Raw genomic sequence first — 19,986 nt, forward strand, 5'->3', positions numbered from 1 at the left:
GCAGCCTCTGCTCTTCCTGGTGCGGCCGCTTCAGGTGCTGCCTGTCGCTTGCAGTTGCTGCCAGGGGTTCTGCGAGTGTGGCCTGCTCTCGCCAGGGAGCTTCCTCTCATCCTGGCCAGTCTGCCGCAGCGGGAGCCAGGCTGGAGCTGCCAGGTCCCTTCCCTCAGGGATGGGAGGGACTTGGAGGCAACTGAGAATGGCAATGTAGAGAACAGACGCATGGAGATGTTGTGGAGCCGGCAGGTCTTGGGCTCTCCTGGAGCACCAGCCTAGACCGGCCCCTCCGGGGAGTGGGGCTGGTCCAGGACACTGGGGTGCGGAGGGAGCGGGGCCGGCCAAGCCGGCCCCTGTGGCATCACTGCCCTCCCACAGGAGATGGGACAGGGCGTCCTGGGAGATGCTGGGAGAAGCAGAGGCCCCGTGGGCAGGTCGGGGCTGGGGCTCTTCATGGTGTCATCCTGCAGCGGAGAAACCCATCAGTAGCTTAGGGAGTGAGTCAGGCACCGGCTCCCCAGCTGGCTTCCTTGGTGTGTCTGGGGTGGGGAGGAAACAGGCTGAACTGGCTGGGACCTCTGATCTCCTTTGGGAGTCCCATGCACGCTCCAGGCTCCCTCCCCACCTCGCAAGCGACGCCTTTACGCCCACAGTTGGAAAGTGAATTAAGAGCCTGGTCAACAGGTGAGGGACGTATTCTCGAGCTGCAGCCAAACCCCGCGCACCGTCTCTGCACTCGGAGAGATGAACCCCAAACTTCCCTACGTCCTCCTGGTTGGGGCTGGGGTGATAATCTTCATTCTCTCCTGCATGCTGCTGGGCAGGGGAAGGCGATCAACAAGCTGTGAATCTCAGCCCCGTGTCGTGGAGAAATTAGGATCCGTGAGCCAGAGCCTGGTCTTTGCCGATCTGACACCCGAAGAGATGGCGCAAGTGGTGCGGTACCTGCAGGGAAGCCTTGGGGTGCAGCTGGTGGACGCCGCGCGTGCAAAGCCCTCCGACAGCTGCATCGCCTCCGTTGACGTGCAGGTCCCCGCCAAGGCAGAGGTGCTGCGTTTCCTGGATGGTGGGGGGCCTCGCCCCCCCCGGGAGGCGCTGGCTGTGCTGTACTTCGGGAGCCAGCCAGACCCCAACGTCACCGAGTACGTGGTGGGTCCGCTGCCGACGCCGGTGTATCACCGGGACGTGACGGTGCAGAAGTACGGGGGGAAGGTACCGTACCACCGCAGACCGATGCTGGGCAGTGAGTACGAGCAGGTGGGAGCTTTCTTAGAGATGGTGGCATTTGCTGCAGCCCCGACCTTCCTGAAAGAAGTGTTTGAGTACGATGGCACCAATGTGGCATTTCAGACCACAGCTCCTCATGGGTTTAAGTCTGGAGACCGTAAGTCCTGGTTCATCGTGTTTCAGAACGTGAGCGGGTTCTTTGTGCACCCGGTGGGGCTGGAGGTGCTGGTGGACCACAGCAGCCTGGACATCTCACGGTGGGCAGTGAGCAGGGTGTTCTACAACGGGCAGTACTACCGGGACATGGTTCAGCTGGAGAGCGCCTACGCGCAGGGTCGCATCAGCGTGGAGAAGGTGAGGAAGGCGCCGCAGGATGGGGACTTCTCGTCCATGAAGCCCCGAGCACCTCCGGCTGCGCTGTTCCCCTTGCAGTACGAGCCCCAGGGTCCGCGCTACAGCGTCAGGAAGAACCATGTCCTCTTCCAGGCCTGGAGCTTTGCCTTTGGGATGAGCGTGAACACGGGCCTGCGCCTGTTTGACATCCGACACAAGGGGGAGAGGGTTGCCTATGAGATCAGCGTCCAAGAGGCGCTGTCTGTGTACGGCTCCAACTGCCCTGGAGGGATGTCAACGAGGTACATGGATGGGAGCTTTGGCATTGGGCGCTACACCTCCCCCTTGGTGCGAGGGGTCGACTGCCCCTACTTAGCGACGTACCTGGATGTGCACTACCTTGCCCATTCCCAGGACCCTAGAATTAGTAAAAGTGCCCTCTGCATTTTTGAGCAGAACCTGGGCTCCCCTCTGAGGCGCCACTACTCCAACTTGCAGTCGCTCTACTATGGGGGGCTGGTCAACTCTGCTCTGGTCGTTCGGTCCATTGCGACCGTGGGCAACCACGACTACGTGTGGGACTTCATCTTCTACCAGAACGGGGCCATCGAAGGCAAGGTCCAGGCCACAGGGTATGCAAGCTCATCCTTTCTCCACGGGGATGGTCTGAGATACGGCAACAGGGTTTGGGAGCACACACTGGGCACGATACGCACCCATTCCATCAACTATAAAGTGGACTTGGATGTGGGAGGTAGGTCTGGGTCTTGCCTTTCCTTTGTGCCCTCCCTGAGTGCTTCTAGACACCCCATATTTGACAATTTTTTGGTCCTTATACAGATTTTTCTTTCTGTATGTGGGGTAGGATGGTGTGCTGACACAGAGCTGCCTCCCTTCTGTTTTTAGAGTAGTGAAAAGCTCCTGTCCCACATCGGCTCGCCCCCTCTGTCCTGGGCAGTTACCCATGAGTGTCGTGCCGAGCTGTGGCTCCTGGGGTGGGTAATGCCAGCTCCGCCTTGTGGTGCATGGGCACTGACCCATGCTAACGGGCTGGGTCCTTCCCCTCCTACCTGGACAGGCAGACACAGCCCCCACCCTGCCCCATTGGCCTCGATGTCCCGGGGCTCTGCAGAAGCCGGGATTTTTCCCTCCATGCCCTGCCCCTGTTCTGAGACCCAATGGTAGTTGCAGTTGATCAAGCTGGTTTGTTGGGATGTGGTTTCCAGCTCACATTCCTACTCCCTACAGCTTTGTCGAGCTGTTCCTGCTGATCGTGTGCACGCGGGACCGGCAGCTGCCCTCTCTGTAGGGCTGCGGGCACAGCAGGCAGATGCTGGGCTGGCGGCCAGCGCCGAGCTTAGGGCTGTGCTGCACTTTGCAAGGGGTACGAGGGATCCTTTGCTCACAGCAGCAACAGGAGGGTCAGCTGCAGTTTTCTAGGCCCTCCCCTACCATTTAGGCCACAAATCTGTTCTCACGCTCCTGCTGAAATTGCATTTTCTCCTTCTATTTAAAATTTCCCAATTTCCTTTTAACTAGGAAACACAGATTTAAAGTTTGTTCCATGTGGTTTTAGGATGAGTTTTGAGTACTTAGGTAAAAATGGGGGATTGCAAAAAACAGAACAGGGAAAAGGCAGATGAAACCAGAGTGTCACTGCTATCACTGGAAGGGGAGGTACGCATTACAAGTTTTGTTCACATCAGAAAAGGGAAGAAAATGAGCGTGGTGGTGGTTGCTGGGCGTGGATCCTCTTCCGTGGAGCTGTGGCGCTGACCTTGAGGGCAGCCCCAGGGCTCAGGCCCAAGGCGCTGCTCAACCTTCCAGGATGGCCAGAGGTTCAGCTCTGAAATGGCCTTTACACAAGCTGGAAAGTCGCGTGGGGCCGAGGGGAGCGGAGCACGGGAGGGCGTTACACCATGCACTCCCGCCGGGATGGGCAGCACGTGCCAAGCGCCGACCCCTCTGCCGGAGCCATGCTGGTGCTGGCCCTCGAGCACTCTCAGCCATCTTGTCCCACATTTATTCGCTCTTGTGCCACTCCTGTTGCTCCGAGACTCTGTCTCATGACTCTTCTTTGTGGAACGACCTCAACTGTGCAGCACTGCTCCAGTTCTGTGATGTGCAAATGTCTCAGAGCCTGGGCTCTTCCTTGTGCTTTCCAGCTCGCAGGACACATGGTGATGAGCACAAACACAGTGCTTGGGCTGCCAGGCACTTCAGTTAATTAGGCTGTGCTTGCCCTGGGAAGCAAACCTGTTCTTCTGCACAGGGACAAGGGGTCCCCTCTTATCCCTTGCAGAGGGGGAGGGTCCCAGAGGCTGGTGTCAGCCACAGTGTGGTGTTGCCTGGGTTGGACAAACAGACAGTCATACAGCCATAGATCAATGTATGTGTCGTGCAGTCATGCTGTCATGCTGCCACAGAGCGGTAACTGCTCTCGCGGGCAGGAGCCAGTGCTTGGAGCCCAGGGTGGAGAAGGGAGGGTTGGGAGAGCAAGCTCTGGCTGCAGATGTCTGTGGGGAGCAGGGGACTGTGGGGATGCTCCTCAGTGACTTTGTTTCTGCTTCGCAGGGGTGAAAAACTCCCTGGTGGCCCATGACATGGCATTTGAGATGGTGCGGGCTCCCTGGAGCCCGGAGCAGCAGATAGAGCGGCCACGACTCACCAAGAAAGTCCTAGACACAGAGGACCAGGCTGCCTTCCGGCTCCAGTCAAAGATGCCCAGATACATCTACTTTGCAGCCAACAGCAAAAACAAGTGGGGCCACCAGCGTGGTTACAGGATCCAGGTCACCAGTTTTGCGGGGGATCATGTCCCCGAAGCCAGCTCCATGGAGAGGGCCATCAGCTGGGCAAGGTCAGGCTGCTTCGGCTGGGACAGCAGGTTCTCAGAGATGCCCCCAGCCCCGCTGGCTGGGGAGGCGTCGCATGGATGCTCCTTGATGGGGAGGCACAGGGCAGATGCTCTCCTGGGCTGGGGTTACTGTGTAGGAGCAGGATTGTGCTCTGCTCTGCAGACGCTGGGGACCTGGCTTTTAGCTCTGCCCTGCCCCAGGGGGCTGCTCCCATCTCTCTTCTCGTCCTCAGGTACCAGCTGGCTGTCACCAGGCGGAAGGAGGAGGAGGCCACCAGCACCAGCATCTACAACCAGAACGACCCCTGGACGCCCACCGTCGCCTTCGCCAACTTCATCAACAACGAAACTATCACCAACGAGGTGGGCCGGGGTCTCCTGAGCTGGAGCTGCAATACCCAGCCCCGGGCTGAGCGGGAGCCCGGAGCTGCCCCAGGGGCCAAGCGATCCTGGCATTGCCTGCCGGACAGCAGGCTCGGCTGGGAGAGCAGCAGCCCTGGGAGTGAGGAAGGCGGGTTTGAGCATCCCCTTTTCTGTGTATCTGCCCGGTGCTTGGGTCAGAGCACGTAGATCAGAGTGCAGAGTAGAAGCTCATTTCTCCCTATGAAGAGATGCTGGCAGAACATTAGGAAAAATCTCTGTGAGGCCGGGGCTTGACCGTGGGGTTCGGGCAAGGGCCTTTCTGCTGGGTGGACATCTGTGGCTGTGGGCAGGTCTTTGGGGAAGGGAGAGGACCTTTCCCAGGAGGGGGGGGCTCGGCATGTGGGAACGCAGCTGAGGTGGTTCCCCATGGAGGTCCCCTCCTGCTCTCCTGTAACTTTCCATGGCCCCTGCGCAGATTTCAGTTGCTCCTGATCCAGGCTTCTGAAATAACCACAGTCTTGTGGCTCCTCCCTGCCTAGGACCTGGTTGCCTGGATAACCGCTGGTTTCCTTCACATCCCACACTCTGAGGATATTCCCAACACTGTGACGGTGGGAAACTCGGTCGGCTTTCTTCTGAGACCCTACAACTACTATGACCTGGACCCCTCCATATACTCGCACGATGGCGTGTTTTTCACCAGTGAGCAGGACTTCACAGCGTGTGAAATCAACCCCATTGCATGCCTGCCCAAAACTGCCTCTTGTTTGCCAAACTTCCCCCCCTTCACCTACGATGGTTTCCAAAACAGGAGCAGGCTTTAACACACTACAGGACGGTGTCAGGAGACGCAGTCAGAGACACCAGGTTGACTGTTCTCTCTCAGATTTTCAGTTTTTTAGTGAAGTTGTCTCTCTATTTCCAGTTGTGCAATGACTTCGCTTTTTATCATTGCTTTTAATATAGTGCTCTTTAAAAAGGAAGCATAATCTTCCTGGCATGATGCCAGACAGGAGTCTACCTTACCTCTGTTAATTGCTGAATTTGAGTCTGTTGCAGGAGGAAAGTGAGGAGAAAATCCTGTTCCTCTGCTGTAGAAGCAAGCGCTGTGTAGTGCCTATCTCAGGTTAAAAAAAATGAAAATTATTCTTGTCCAGTGCTCTCTCGAGTGTCTCGTTCTTACAACTTACAGCAGTGTCTGCTGGGGGGATGATGCTGGGTCTCCACTGTTCTTCCGGCATCCACAAACGAGCCCAGCAGCGAGGCTCTGGTGCCTGCCTGGGCACGGGGACGGTCCAGCCGGAGGGCACCGAGCCCTGTGGGTGCTCGGGGTGAGGCTGTGGATAGAGCCAGCACCCGCTTGGGCTGCAGCTCTCGGGCACTTGCTGCTGGGTGCAGGTGAGGGCAATGGACGGGGCTGTTGCAAGGAGGGGCCTTGCTGTCCCCGGGCCAGCACTGTCCCCGGAGCTGGCTCTGTGCGAACCACCTGAACCTGACCCCCACGGGCAGTGCCTGGGCCAGCTCGGCCCCTCACAGCCTGGTCCTGGCCAGGGTCACACAAGAGCCCTCCTCCAGCCTTGACACGCCGGTGCAGCACGGCTCGTGCTGCTGCCCGTTTGCCAGGATACTTGGTGGGCTCTGGAGCCCCCGTCCCCTTCCTGGCAGCCCCGTCTATGCCAGGACATAGCCCAGCATCAAGAGGCACCTTTGGGGGGGTGATAGCTGACCCCTCCCTCCCTGCTCCAGGGCTGGTGCCCCATGCGTGGGGTCGTTGGCAGCAGTGTGTGGTGCTGCAATGCCTCTGCGCAGGCTGTAGAGGCGTTGCTGGCGGCGGCAGGGCCGTGGCACGATGGGGCCGTGGTGCTGTGCTCAGCAGTGCTCTGCACAGAGAAGTGCCGTCCTCAGAGTCTCTGCTGTCGGCCTGGCTGTTTACATCTGCAGGGTTAAGAGAAGGAGGTGCAGGGAGATGCGTTTATTTCCCGCAAGTGACTGGGTCTGTTCTCGCCAAGGTCTGCAGCATAGCATGTGGGACAAGAGGGGAAGGACAGATGCAGAAACAATAAGTTTACTTAAAATTATGACCCACTGAGGGAAACAGAGCAAAGTTGCCTCTTAAGGTTACTAGCACATCCCGGGCATGTGTGAGAACATGCCCCCACGCCCTCCCTGAGAGCTCCTCCGGGCTGTCCACTGCTAAGAAAAAGAGGGAAAAACCAAACCCAGCTAAACCCAGCCCCTTCTGTCGGCGGGTCGTTGGGAGGATTCTGCAGCTGGAAACCCGCCCTTCCAGGCTGCAGGAGCTCGCAGTGCTTCAGCAGACATGAATGTGAAAACCGTGCTCATCCTCCTCGTTCTGGCTTTAGCCACGATATTTGCTTTAGTCTGTGTGTTGCTGACCAGAGGAAGGGCCCCCAGCACCTGCCAGCACCGGCCCCCGGAGCACAAGGACGCTGATGACAGCCAGAGCCTGGTCTTTGCCGATCTGACACCCGAAGAGATGGTGCAAGTGGTGCGGTACCTGCAGGGAAGCCTTGGGGTACAGCTGGTGGACGCCGCGCGTGCAAAGCCCTCCGACAACTGCATCGCCTCCGTCGACGTGCAGGTCCCCGCCAAGGCAGAGGTGCTGCGTTTCCTGGATGGTGGGGGGCCTCGCCCCCCCCGGGAGGCGCTGGCTGTGCTGTACTTCGGGAGCCAGCCAGACCCCAACGTCACCGAGTACGTGGTGGGTCCGCTGCCGACGCCGGTGTATCACCGGGACGTGACGGTGCAGAAGTACGGGGGGAAGGTGCCGTACCACCGCAGACCCGTTACCGGCAAGGAGTACGTGGATATCAACACCCTCATCCAGCGGGAGCTGAGAAAGGCACCGCGCTTCCTCGCTGCGTGCTGTGAGTCTGATGGCACCAACCTGGCCATCCTCACAACGGCCCCACGGGGCTTCAAGTCTGGCGACCGTGTGACCTGGTTTGTCCTCTTCCACAACGTGGCTGGCACCGGCTACTACCTCTCCCCGGTGGGCCTGGAGGTGCTGGTGGAACATGGGGACCTCCACGTCTCCCGCTGGCAGCTGCGCCAAGTCTTCTATAACGGCTGGTACTTTGCCAGCACGGGGGATCTGGAGGATGCATTTGTGGCCGACTTGCTGGAGGTCGTCAGGATCCAGAAGCCCCGGGCTGAAGTGGTGCTGGGCTCGATGAGACCCCGGCACCCGCCTGGCTCCCCGGGGCCACTGCAGTACGAGCCTCAGGGTCCCCGCTACAGCATCAGGGACAACCGTGTCACCTACCAGGGCTGGAGCATCACCTTTGGCATGAACCCCAACTCCGGCCCACGCCTCTTTGACATCAGGTACCGCGGGGAGAGGATTGTCTATGAGCTGAGTCTCCAGGAAGCTTTAGCCCTGTACGGCTCCAACTGTCCCGGGGGCATGTCAACCCGCTACCTTGATGGGAGCTTTGGCATCGGCAGGTTTGCCTACGAGCTTGTCCGGGGCCTCGACTGTCCCTACACGGCGACCTACGTGGACAGGCACTACCTGGCAGAGTCAGAGACCCCCAAAACCAACCAAAACTCACTCTGCATTTTTGAGCATGACACTGCCCTCCCTCTGCGGCGCCACTTCTCTGACTCACAGTCCTTGTACTATGGTGGGTTGAGGAAAAACATGCTGGTCATTCGTGCCATCTCCACTCTCATCAACTACGATTACATCTGGGACTTCATGTTCCATGGCAGCGGGGCCGTGGAGGTCCGGGTGCATGCCACTGGCTACATCAGCTCCTCCTTCCTCCATGGCCGAGGCACCGACTATGGCAATAGGGTTGGGCCCCACACGCTGGGGACGATGCACCTCCACCATGTCCACTACAAGGTGGACCTGGATGTTGGCGGTAGGTCTGGGTGCCTTTGTGTGCGGCCGGGGTTTGCTGTGGGCTGCAGCTCTGCCTGGGGTGTGGAGCTCGAGAGGGTTTTCCTTTCTGCTTCACAGGGCAGTTGAACTCTTTGGAGACCCAAGACATGGGGTATGAGCTCGTGAAAGACCCCTGGAGCAAGCAGAACACCATCGAGCGGCCATACCTCCGCAGGGAGAGGCTGGAGAGGGAGAATGATGCAGCATTCACGCTCAACACCCCCATGCCCCGCTACGTCTCCTTTGCCAGCCCCAAGCCCAACAAGTGGGGGCATCCGCGCAGCTACCGGATCCAGATCTCCAGCTTCGCCGGGGAGCACCTGCCCGCCAGCAGCCCCATGGAGAGGTCCATCAGCTGGGGCAGGTGGGTGCTGGGGCTGGGGTGCACGTGGCCTCCGCCCCCTTTCCTCCCACCCTGCCGCTGCATGCCTGGCTGCTCCTGCTGCCTGGCCGAGCAGGGGCTGCTGCCACCCAGCAAGCCTGCGCCAGGCTGCAGGGAAGGGTTAAGCAGTGAAAGTGCATATTTTTTAGCTCTGAAAAAAATCCCTTGAAAAGTTGCTCAATGACATCTGTTCATGGTAGTTCACAGGCAGGAATCTGACCCCAGAAAAGATTAATTTAGAGCAATCATGTATTTTTTCCCTGTGAGGTCAACCAGGCTATAAGATCAACTCTCGAGGGAAGCACTGGCATCCCCAGGCCTTGACACCTCCATGTAAGGAGAGAATGTCTTTCTTTTGGAAAACGCTTGGGATAAACACAGAGCTGGCTCACTGCCAGGGTGAAATTTAATGGCTCGCATTCTGCGGGAGATTGTAGGAGTTAAAAATGGCTGTGGCTGAAGTGAATGTGTTAGGCAGCAAGCAGCAGCATCCGCACCTGGATGCGATTGTGTTTCCCGCCATGCTGGAGCAGCCGTGGGCAGCGAGCACACCCCTGCAAGCCTGAAGGTGCCGGGGCTGCTGCCTGTTGCTACCATGCTGGTCCATGCCAGCCCCTTCCCTCCCTGACCCAGGACAGACTGTGTCCTCAGGCACATACCAAGGATGGATCCGGCCCCGGTTTGCTGGTGCATCCCCGGGGTGATGCCGCAGCCACCCTGCCCTGCACCAGTGTGGATGAGCCTCTCTGCTCCCTGTGCTGGCAGGTACCAGCTGGCTGTCACCCGACGGAAGGAGGAGGAGCCCACCAGCACCAGCATCTACAACCAGAACGACCCCTGGACGCCCACCGTTACCTTTGCCGACTTCATTGACAACGAAACCATCACCAACGAGGTGAGCTGGGGTCCCCTGGGCGGAGGGGAGCTGAGCACCATGGGGGCCGCCCCAGCTCCTGCCCTGGCCAGGGGCTTCAGCCATCCTGTGGCTAAACCGGGCGGCTGCTGGGCTGGAAGGGTCCCGCTCAGCCTGGTGGAGCACACGGCTCCCCTCCTGCCCAGGACCTGGTTGCCTGGATCTCCGTGGGCTTCCTGCATGTCCCCCATGCCGAAGACATCCCCAATACGGTGACCGTGGGGAACGGCGTTGGCTTTTTCCTGAGGCCCTACAACTACTTTGACGAGGACCCCTCGGTGGACTCACCTGACAGCATCTACATCAGCAGAGAGCAGGATGCTGGTGTGTGTGGGGCCAACCCTCTCGCCTGCCTGCCCCCCACCGCCGCCTGCGCCCCACACCTGCCTCCATTCCGCTATGGGGGCTTCCTCAACCTCAGCCTGGCCCCGCCGCCCGGTGGGCTCTGATGGGGCTGGGGCTGCCGCTGCCCCCGTCCCTGCCGGTGCGGGCGGTCTGTGTCCGGCCATCCCGTGCGTCCTTGGAAGGGCTCCGGCGGTGGTGCAGGCACAGGCTGGCTCCGCCACCGCACCAGGACCTGCCCTCCCCATCCCTGGGGTGTCGCGTGCTCAGGGTCAGGTTTTTGGGGAGCTCAGCTCTCATTTCAGCACCGCAATGCTGCTGAAGGCGGACTCAAAGCCTCTGAAAAACAAGCCCTAGGAGTGATTTTTGGAGACTCCATCCAGGAGGACATCCAAAGGGCTGTGGGGTGCCCACAGCTGCTCTCCTCCTCTGGGACCGGGGCTCGGGCTGCCTCCCCAAGGTAGGTCAGTGCATGCAAGGCAACGGTGCCGACCAGGACTGGGCACTGCACAAAGCCGCAGCTCCCCTCGGAGCTGTGGTCTGGCCAAGGTTTTGCCCAGGGTGGTGGGAGCAGGTGGCATGGTGGCTGCTGTGGCCTGGGTGCAGCCCCAGGGACCTTGGGCCGCGGGAGGCAGCACCTCCAGGATGCCCGAGACGTCCACCCCAGCCCTGGGGCCACAGCAGGTCTAGGGCCGCTGGGGTCCAGGGGACACTGAGCTCCGGCTCTGGGGGCAGGACCAGGTGCGCTGGGCTGTGCTGGGAGCCCGCAGGAGGAGCACCCTGCAGGACTGCGGGACGGGTGCAACCTGGGCTGAGCTGCCCCATGTTCGCCCTTCCCCAATAAAGAGGCACTCCGGTGGTTTCTCTGACCAAAGCGTTGTGTAGCTCATGGGTGCTGGTGGCCGGAGCCCTGGCCCTGCGGGCGCTGCGGGTGCTGGTACCCTGTAACAGACAGTCCTGGCTCAGCTCTGTGGCGCTCGCGGGGGTCCAAGGGCCGTGGGGCCAGTGCAGCATCTGCCACGGCTGCGTGAGCATGCACCAGCTGTGCTCTTGGACCCCGGACACTGGCAGGAGGCTTCTGCTGGGGAATATGTGACAAACAAGGGAGTTAATGTATAACAGCTGTACCGAGTTGCATTAATCGGGTCTGGCCTTGGCTGCTGCCCAGCGTGCTCAGCCCCAGCCAGCATGGGGCCCCTTGCTCCTGCGTCCCGGGCTGCATGCACAGCCCTGGGCTGCAGGATCCTGCAGCCTCCAGAGCCCATCCTCACTGAGCCAGGCGGGGCTGGGGACTCTGAGGGGCTTGGTGCAGGCAGTTCAGCTCCAGCCCCAGCGCCTGGCCCTGGCACGTGGCTGCAGATGCCAAACACTGGCCAATGTGTCCCTGGGTACTTTCTGGATGAAACATCAGCACCATGTCCAGCACATTATGTGACAGCACCCACGTGTGCTGTGCCTCCCACAGCTGCATCTGGTGCCTTGGGAATTGTGGGGACACCATGTCCCAGAGCCAGGGGACGAGCTGGAGCCTGTCATGGTGCTCCCAGAGTCAGCAGCCAAACCAGCCAGGATGCAAAACGCCGCAGTGCCCGGGAGGTCAGCAGCCCCCGACACCCCAGCCTGCCCCGTCTCTGCACGGTGGCTGCAGGGCCAGGGATTTCCCTGAAGCGCAGGGTACGGAGCTGGCGCTGGCAAACCCGTGCCGCATGGACCCACCAGCTCCGGCACAGACCTGCCCCGCGGCACGTCCAGCCTGGCCACTGCGCAGGGGGACGCTGGTCTGTGCTGCTCCGCTGGCGGCACGGCTCCATCAGCAGCACTTCATGTTCGCTCCCGCGCTGCGCTGGCCCCCGCCGTGCTGGGAGGGAGGAGGTGGCTGCACGCATCCCCTTTCCCAGCCTCTCCCCGCTGTGGCCCCAGTTTTCCTGCAGCGACTTTTTCCAAGTGGCCTGGAGCACGTTTGTCCCCATCCCCCAACACCTTTTGCCCCCATTTTCTGCTGTAAAATCTCTCAGGGAGAATTTATTGCTGACTGTTTCAAAATTTTTTTGACGCAGAAGCCAAGTCTGTTGCATTCCTTCACACTGGTCAAAGCCACCCTCGGTTGAGGACCCTGGAATGAACTGTTGGGGAATTTGTTTTGCAAGAGTAATTCCATTTCTGTGCAACCTTCTGCTTTGTTGGGGTTGTTTTTTGTAGGCTGGGAGCTCAGTCCGGAGGCTGGGACTCCTGGGCCCGTCTCCCCTGGTACAGTGAGGCCAGGCTGGGAGGGACAGGGAGGAGCAGCCCTGGGCAGGGACACACCTGCAGCTGGGGCTGATCCTGCAGCGTTTGCACCGCTTCCTCTTCACTGATGGCAGCTGGGAATTGCCGCTGGCAGGACTGGCATGAGCCCCTCCCTGGTTGCGCCTCCGCCTGTGCACAGCCCCAGACCCCCGAGGGCTCCCCAGGCCCCGCTCCCCAGCACCGTGAGGCTGCCCTGGCTACTCCGCGATGGAGCTGGATCAGGCCAGCCTGGGCCGAGGATGCCGAGCGCAGCATCAGGCTTTGGCTGCGCCCACGTTTCCCTTTGCCTGGGAGCGTCAGCCCCGGTGTGAAGTGAGGATGCCAGGAGGGATCCTGGCTGCTGCCGCCTGACGGGCAGCGCCTCGAGGCCAAGGGCAGGCTGCCCACAGAGCACACACGTTCTGGTCTGTGGCGGCAGATCTGCCCTGGCAGCCCCAGCCTTGCATTGTTAAATGCGAGGCAGAGGGAAGCAGATTGCTAATCATCCAACTGCCTTCAGAGCACGGGTGTTTGTCAATACGATCCCTCTTCCTCAGCCTGGCAGAGCAGTCCATGCCTCTGTTCCAGGGAGGAAGGTTTGCCATGTTTTTGCCTTTTGGACCCTGTGGCTCCCCGGGCTGGGTGCAGGTAAGGGGGCAGGATGCTGCCCGCAGCCCCTGCTGTGCAGAGCCCGCTGTTTGTGGGCAGGGCTCGGTGCTGGACACAACTCTGCCTGCTCTGCACCCTGGCAAACAGCCCAAGGGCAGCGGGTCAAGGATCTTGACCTGAACTTTCTCGAGGAGGGAGATAAGTGATGCGTTTTCACTGGCTGCTAATCATTAACGCCTCGTTGCCGGTTCCCCCACGCAGGGGCAGCGGCCTGTTTTGCTGCAGCAGGCTCTGGCTAGGTGTGCTGCGCCACAGCGCTGCGCGTCTCTGCGTCAGCAGCCGTGATGGCCGGCCAGAGCCGGGGAAGTAGGTTTCTCCTGCCAAGCCGACCCTGTGTCCTCAGGCTCCTGGAAATAGCTCTCCGTGTTACTCATTCACTGTTACCTCCTGGGGAGGAACGGGACAATCAAGCTGCGGTGCCGGCACTGCTACCCGTGACAGCACGGCGTGGCCGGGGTGGGGAAAGGCCACGGGCAGGGACCTGGCACCGGTGGGACGAGTGGTGTGTTCGGTTCCGTCCCCACAGCCGGGGCCTGACGGGACAGTTTTGTGCAGGAGGGAGTTAATGCAGGGGAGCTGTGCTGGGAGGAATGCCTTCCCTCCCAGGGGACCTCATTTGCACAGGTCCTTTAACCCCACACCAGAGATCAGAAAAACATCAGTGGCAGCCAGGAGCTCCCCAAGCCTCGCCGTCTGAGGCTGTGGGGAGCTCCAGAAGCTGCTTGGCAAGTTTCCCATTATGCAGAGTCCTGGTTAAATCAGCCTGTCAGATACCATGGCAGCAAGGTGGTTTTACATCAGCTCGAGGTTTCAGCTGATGTGGGCAGCCTGCCCCCCACGCCATGCACGACCCAGTCCATGCTCCTGGGCATCCCCGCAATGCTCTGGTGGTGCCTGGGACGATGGCAGAGGGATGGGAGAAATGTCGCAGCTCGGGGCTGCAGCAGCTCTGCAGTGCCGTTCACAGTGCGGGTGCTTGACTCTCCTCCCCGATAACAGAGCAAATGTCGGGGTTCACGAGGAGCAGCTGAACTGTTGCACCGGGTGGCAGGAGGAGCAGGGGCTGCAGGATCCCCCCAAGTGAAGCAGCCACCTGCGTGCTGTGGGGATGAAGGGTTAAGGTGCTGGTGCCGGAGCACCCCAGGCTCCACACCACCCCACGCACCCTTGAAGCCTGTTTTTCCCTTTTACGTAAGTTGTTCCAAACGTGTTTGTAACAACCCCCCGGTGATGCACCTTTGGCAAAAGTCGTTTTGGGTCCAAAGATCAGTGCTGGGACAAGTGACCTGCCCGCTGCAAACAAGAGCCCACAGAGTATAAAGCCGCAGTGGAGCGCAGGACAGCCTGAGCTGCACGGAGGGGCAGCGGCTGCAGAGGAGGATGGAGGCCGGCATGAACCTCCTGCACGACAGGGGCATCCAGGCAACGCGCTGGCTGCAGGAGCACTTCCAGGGCTCCCAGGACTGGTTCCTCTTCATCTCCTTTGCTGCCGACCTCAGGAACGCTTTCTTCGTCCTCTTCCCTATCTGGTTCCACTTCAGCGAGTCGGTGGGCATCAGGCTCATCTGGGTGGCTGTGATCGGGGACTGGCTCAACCTCGTCTTCAAGTGGTGAGTGGCCCTGTGCCATGGCTCCCTCTGGGCATGTCGGCACAGCTGGACTCATGTGGGCCAGATGTGCGCTTTCAGCCCTGACACTGGTGTAAAACAAAGACCAGAGTTCAGCCCCTAGCTTAGCAGTGGTAATGGTTGCTCCTTCCCGAGCTGTGCAGCAACAGCTCTTCCCCCTTCCTAGAAGCCAGACAGAGATAGAGCCTCCTGCAAACAGACCCCTTTGCCATCAGCCGGGGCTGTGGTTCTGTGCGGGGGCTGCGGTTCTGTGCGGGGGCTGCACAGAGCCCCCCCACCTCAGGGGGCCACAGGGGTGGCCTGGCACGCCTCTGGTATGTGGGATCGGGGCTTGGTGCTCCCCTGATCTTTTAGGTGTGTTTCCCATGGGTAAGCCAGGACACTGATACCCCCTTCCTTTCCACGGCTGGTGCCGTTGGCGTCGCAGATGCAAAGGGAGCTGTGGTGGGGAGCATGTGAGGGACCCAGCCACCGCTCCAGGCACGGGATGGTCTCGTTGGTAGCATCAGTTGCACCATGGGGCCGATCCACACTGGCATCGTGGCCCGGCAGAGTTCAGTGTCAGCCGGTGGCCGTGGGTGCTGCCCCGTGGGCAGTGGGCTGCGGTACCAGCAGCCACCGGGGCGGTGGCCCAGCGCAGTGCCATCCATGCAGCAGCGTTTCAGCATCCCAAGGGTTTGCGTCTGCATGTGCCCGCATGCACAGGCTGCGCCCCGTGTCCCTGTGCGGGACCTGGCAGTGTGTGGGGTGGCGCTGGCTGCCCCGGCTCCGCAGCTCAAATCCCCTGCGATGCCCACGCTGCCTGCATGTGTGGCAGGGGCGGGTGGCCTCTGCCTCCAACGCCACCGTGAGACTGTTGCTCTTGGCCTGAAAAAGATTTAGAAAGAGCAGATATCACTCCTCTTTCTCTGCACATTGACTTGCTCCCAGAAGATCTTGCTATTCCCCTTCAGGCTCTGGGGGCACAGGCGGGCAGTGTTGGCTGTTGCAACCAAGCAAGCGGCTGGATGCTGTGTCTGTTGGGATGCCCCGGACTGCTCGTGGGTCCTTTGCCTCTCCCAGCTGCCAGGCCAGAGCTGAAACCGCAGCCGTGCCCACCTGCTCTGAGGCCCAGGACCCCTACAGCCCCCCTTCTCCTTTCTTTTCAGGATCCTCTTTGGGGAGAGACCATACTGGTGGGTCCATGAGACGGACTATTACAGCAACACCTCCGCTCCAGAGATCCAGCAGTTCCCACTCACCTGCGAGACCGGCCCCGGTAGGGTCCCCCAGCCCTGGCAGGGGCAGTAGGTGCTTGCCCAGGGGTACCTGCCCATGCAGCTCCTCACTCTGGGTCTCGGTCCCCACAGGGATGGGGGTGCTGGCATGGCTGGAGCCATGGCTGGCAGCCCACTGGTGGCACATGCCCCTCCCTATCTCTTGAGAGAGCTGTTATGGCCGAGTGGCAGCATTGGCCCCCCACGGCGCTCCGTGCCTGTGGCGGGGGGAGGCAGGGCAGCCCCTGCGTGGAGCAGACCTTGACCCTCAGTGTAGACGTGGCAGTTCAGCACAAACCACTGTCTGTGCTCAGCCCTAGCCCTGGCCCATGCGGGGCTGTGCTCTGCCCGCCAGCCCCAAATGCAGGCAGCTGCTCTGCAGGGAAGGGGCTTGTGTGGTTTGGGAGCAGCTCTGTCTGTACTTTGCCCGTGGCTTTCCACGGGAGACAGGGTAGGCTGTAGGCATCCCTAGCACACTCAGCACGAGCCATCAGGGTTGGTCAGTGCCTGCTGTCCAGCCTTGCCCAGCCGCCAGGCTGCAGAGCCAGAGCCACAGTCCCACCCTGGCCCTGCCGTGCTGTCCCCCGCTCCAGCCTTGTCTGCCCCTGGCGATGGCGCTGGGTGCTTGCCATCGCGGAGGCACCGTGGCTGCCAGTGTACAGGTGCTGCATGCTGTGCCACCCGGTGCCGCAGCCCCCAGGGCCCGGGTTGATGCCTGGGACCCCCCCCCGGGCACGAAGGTGCAGCCTGCTCTGAAGGGAGGGGTCTGACCTGGGGCTCCCTTCTCACCCAGGGAGCCCCTCTGGCCATGCCATGGGTGCAGCAGGGGTGTACTACGTCATGGTGACAGCCCTCCTCTCCACTGCCATGGGGAAGAAGCAGCTGAGGACACTCAAATACTGGTAAGCAGTGCGCCAAACGCCCCGGGCTGGGCAGAGGCTGCTCCAGAGCCGAGGTGCGCAGCTGAGCCCATCGAGGCATGAGGCTGCAGGCAGACAGCGGGGCCGTCGCACCCCAGGCGGGCTGTGCACGAGGGCAGGCTTGGAGGACGGCCAGGCACGGCTCAGGGTGCGCAAGAGCGATGCCCCGGGCCTGGCAGTGACGTGGCCGCCTGGTCCCCGCAGGGTGCTGTGGACAGTGCTTTGGACGGGGTTCTGGGCAGTTCAGGTCTGCGTCTGCCTGTCCCGAGTCTTCATTGCCGCCCACTTCCCCCATCAGGTCATTGCGGGGGTTATCTCAGGTGAGTGCATTGGGACCCCCACCCCGTCCCCTTCCCCGCAGCACTTCCATGCTGCCCCACAGCACCCGCAGCACGGGTGCACGGCCTGATGGACGTGCGTGGGTTGTGACATAAAGCTGCCTCTGTGGCTCTGCAGTCACTGCCCTCATCGTCACAGGCAGGGTGCCCTCAAGGCCGTGCCTTTGTCCCTATCCCACTTGAGGTATGCATCCCAGTCGGGCGGGCAGGGCACTGCCAGCCACGGCGGGGCCATGAGAGACAAGGAACGTGGCCCCAAGGCATAGGCAGGGCAGGCCTGGGGTGTGAAAGGGCCATCACTGTGCCAGGGAGCAGAATCGGCCGCCTGTGAGCAACAGGGCGCAGCGGTGGCCGTTGGGGCACCTGGGTAGCCCCTGGCACATGTCCCCCACTGGAGCGCCCAGAGCTGCAGGGTCTGCACGGCTCCACTACCCCGAGGCAGGCAATCGCTCGCTGATCGCCTCCTTTCCTGCTTTGCTTTGCTACCGGCAGGGATGGCCGTGGCCAAGACCTTCCAGCACATCCGCTACATCTACCATGCCAGCCTCCGCCAGTACCTGGGCATCACCTTCTTCCTCTTCAGCTTTGCCCTGGGCTTCTACCTGCTGCTGCTGGTACTCGGTGTGGACCTTCTCTGGACGCTGGAGAGGGCACAGAGGTGGTGTGCCCACCCCGAGTGGGTCCACATTGACACTACCCCTTTCGCCAGCCTCCTCCGTAACCTGGGCATCCTCTTCGGGCTGGGGCTGGCCCTCAACTCCCACATGTACCTGGAGAGCTGCCGGGGGAAGCAGGGCCAGCAGCTGCCCTTCCGCCTGGGCTGCGTCGCTGCCTCCCTCCTCGTCCTGCACCTCTTCGATGCCTTCAAGCCTCCCTCTCACATGCAGTTGCTCTTCTACATCCTCTCCTTCTGCAAGAGCGCGGCCGTGCCGCTGGCCACCGTTGGCCTCATCCCCTACTGTGTCGCCCAGCTTCTGGCCACACAGGACAAGAAGGCTGCCTAAGGGCACCCCTTAGGCGGGTGCTGCCCCAGCTCTGGGCTCGGGGCAGTCACTGGACCATGGGTGCTCCCCAGCTGCCGGTTGCTCCCCGTGAAATCCGCACAGACCGACCACACTGGGAGTGGCCTGCGAAGGCTGGGCCGGCGGCACGGCTGGATGGCTCCCACGGCACGGACCCACAATGCCAGTCATGGCATAGGCTTGGGCGGTCTGCAGCCGGCTCTCCTGCTGCCCTTCCCATACCCACGGGTGGGGGTCATCAGCCCGGGACCCAGCGGCAGCGGGGGAAAGACCCTGCACTTCCCTGCAGCTGGGGATGTGCCATGTCCATGCTGCAGGGCTGGGGGTGGCACCACCAGGCGCAGGGTGCTCACCCATGGGTGCTTGGGGGTCTGCTGGCGCGGCAGCTCTGGAATGGGCAGACACTGTGATTTGGAGATAAAGCACCGGCTTGCCGGAGCCCCCCAGCCTGAGGTGTTCAGTATTCACTGCTCTGCGATGCAGCATGGGGTACACGTATGCGTATGTGTGTATCTTATATAATAGTTATCTATATACACATATACATATGGGTGTGTCTGTAAACAAGAGGTACTTTATTAAAGCTGAAACTGTGTTTAGCTGGTGAGTTCGGACATCTCGCTGGCCAGTGAGGCAGGCTGGGGGATCGGCTCCCAGGCACAGGGACCGTGGCAGGGGCTGCTGTTGGTGTTGGAGGAGGACGTCTCTCCTGGGGTGCTGCTCCTACCATCACCTGCAAGGCACAGTCAGACTACCGGAAAGGCAGCGCCAGGGTCCCCGGTCCTCATTGCCTTTCACCCCCGGGTGCAGCCAGATGCAGCCCGCACAGTGGGGCGGGGAGGGGGGGATGACACAAACTGGTTTTTTGCACTGTTTATCCAAGGTTTCTGGGTGCACCTTGTGCCAGGAACAGGGACACACTCGCGTCACCTCGCTGCCTCCTGAACCAAGCACAGCTTTGGGACCGACCGGCTTGGCTGGGGCTGTGCTGAGCCCCCAGGCTGCGGGGACAGAGCTGCCATTTGGCTGCTGGCGCTGTTGCGGGTAGGGGCCTGGTGGTCGGCGCTGGCTGAGCCCTCAAGCACCGCTCGCCCAGACACTGGGGTGCAGGAAGCAGCTGCACCAACACGGGGTCGAGCTGCTTCGCTGCCGGCGGCTCGGCTCTCTCGGCAGGCGCGTCCCGGCCCTCCTGCCTCGGCGCCACACTCGTTAGCAGGAAGCTGGCTGCAGGCTTGCCCTGCTGACTTCAAAGCTGTACAGCCTGCCAATTAACTCAGTAAACATCCTCTGTCAGTCTGAGATAGTTTAAAATAGATACGAAGGTACAACTACTTTCTTCCTGCCAGACTGTATGCGTGCATGTGCAGATCTCCCCCAAAACACCAGTTCTGCAACATTTCTCATACCTATCTATAAGCATCAGCAGTGTTCTCTGCTGCAGCGTGCCTGAGAAATGCCACCTCCCCTGCCCAGGCCTTGCAATGCCTTTGGAAGATGGCATCCAGCAGAGCTGTGGTAATGTCTGTGATCTTGCTGCGGCTTGGATGGGCCTTTACTGCACGCGGTG

General features: G+C 61.0%; 3 protein-coding genes across 7 annotated transcripts; all 3 read left to right on the forward strand.

The window, feature by feature from the left end:
* Positions 1–727: 727 nt before the first annotated feature.
* On the forward strand, positions 728–5,933 carry LOC142068076 (amine oxidase [copper-containing] 3-like). Of its 4 annotated transcripts, none has more exons than XM_075117319.1 (5): positions 728–1,575; positions 1,708–2,308; positions 4,129–4,414; positions 4,645–4,774; positions 5,314–5,933. In XM_075117319.1, exons 1-5 carry the CDS (start codon positions 739–741, stop codon positions 5,596–5,598), a joined length of 2,139 nt encoding a protein of 712 aa, XP_074973420.1. In that variant the 5' UTR covers positions 728–738; the 3' UTR covers positions 5,599–5,933. The 4 variants fall into 4 exon arrangements, with proteins under 4 accessions (XP_074973420.1, XP_074973421.1, XP_074973419.1 ...); XM_075117320.1 differs by having other exon boundaries at positions 728–1,251; positions 1,405–2,308; XM_075117318.1 differs by having other exon boundaries at positions 728–2,308.
* Positions 5,934–6,803: 870 nt separating this feature from the next.
* On the forward strand, positions 6,804–12,493 carry LOC142068075 (amine oxidase [copper-containing] 3-like). Of its 2 annotated transcripts, XR_012664207.1 has the most exons (5): positions 6,804–8,664; positions 8,763–9,048; positions 9,832–9,961; positions 10,126–10,781; positions 12,379–12,493. XR_012664207.1 is itself a non-coding variant. In XM_075117317.1 (4 exons), exons 1-4 carry the CDS (start codon positions 7,095–7,097, stop codon positions 10,426–10,428), a joined length of 2,289 nt encoding a protein of 762 aa, XP_074973418.1. In that variant the 5' UTR covers positions 6,804–7,094; the 3' UTR covers positions 10,429–12,493. The 2 variants fall into 2 exon arrangements, 1 of the variants encoding a protein (XP_074973418.1); XM_075117317.1 differs by having other exon boundaries at positions 10,126–12,493.
* A 1,764-nt stretch (positions 12,494–14,257) lies between these two features.
* On the forward strand, positions 14,258–19,018 carry G6PC1 (glucose-6-phosphatase catalytic subunit 1). The gene is made up of 5 exons (XM_075117327.1): positions 14,258–14,865; positions 16,032–16,141; positions 16,933–17,041; positions 17,264–17,379; positions 17,890–19,018. Exons 1-5 carry the CDS (start codon positions 14,636–14,638, stop codon positions 18,399–18,401), a joined length of 1,077 nt encoding a protein of 358 aa, XP_074973428.1. The 5' UTR covers positions 14,258–14,635; the 3' UTR covers positions 18,402–19,018.
* The last annotated feature ends 968 nt before the right edge of the window (positions 19,019–19,986 follow it).

This window comes from Phalacrocorax aristotelis, chromosome 23 (genome assembly GCF_949628215.1).
Source record: "Phalacrocorax aristotelis chromosome 23, bGulAri2.1, whole genome shotgun sequence".
Taxonomy (NCBI): domain Eukaryota; kingdom Metazoa; phylum Chordata; class Aves; order Suliformes; family Phalacrocoracidae; genus Phalacrocorax; species Phalacrocorax aristotelis.

Coding starts and splice junctions, on each gene's coding strand:
- G6PC1 (XM_075117327.1), top strand. CDS start 14,636: ATGGAGGCCGGCATGAACCTCCTGCACGACAGGGGCATCCAGGCAACG. Junction 16,142..16,932: donor CACCTGCGAGACCGGCCCCG/GTAGGGTCCCCC, acceptor CTTCTCACCCAG/GGAGCCCCTCTGGCCATGCC. Junction 17,380..17,889: donor CATTGCGGGGGTTATCTCAG/GTGAGTGCATTG, acceptor TGCTACCGGCAG/GGATGGCCGTGGCCAAGACC.
- LOC142068075 (XM_075117317.1), top strand. CDS start 7,095: ATGAATGTGAAAACCGTGCTCATCCTCCTCGTTCTGGCTTTAGCCACG. Junction 9,049..9,831: donor AGGTCCATCAGCTGGGGCAG/GTGGGTGCTGGG, acceptor CTGTGCTGGCAG/GTACCAGCTGGCTGTCACCC. Junction 9,962..10,125: donor ACGAAACCATCACCAACGAG/GTGAGCTGGGGT, acceptor CCTCCTGCCCAG/GACCTGGTTGCCTGGATCTC.
- LOC142068076 (XM_075117318.1), top strand. CDS start 739: ATGAACCCCAAACTTCCCTACGTCCTCCTGGTTGGGGCTGGGGTGATA. Junction 2,309..4,128: donor AGTGGACTTGGATGTGGGAG/GTAGGTCTGGGT, acceptor TCTGCTTCGCAG/GGGTGAAAAACTCCCTGGTG. Junction 4,415..4,644: donor AGGGCCATCAGCTGGGCAAG/GTCAGGCTGCTT, acceptor TCTCGTCCTCAG/GTACCAGCTGGCTGTCACCA.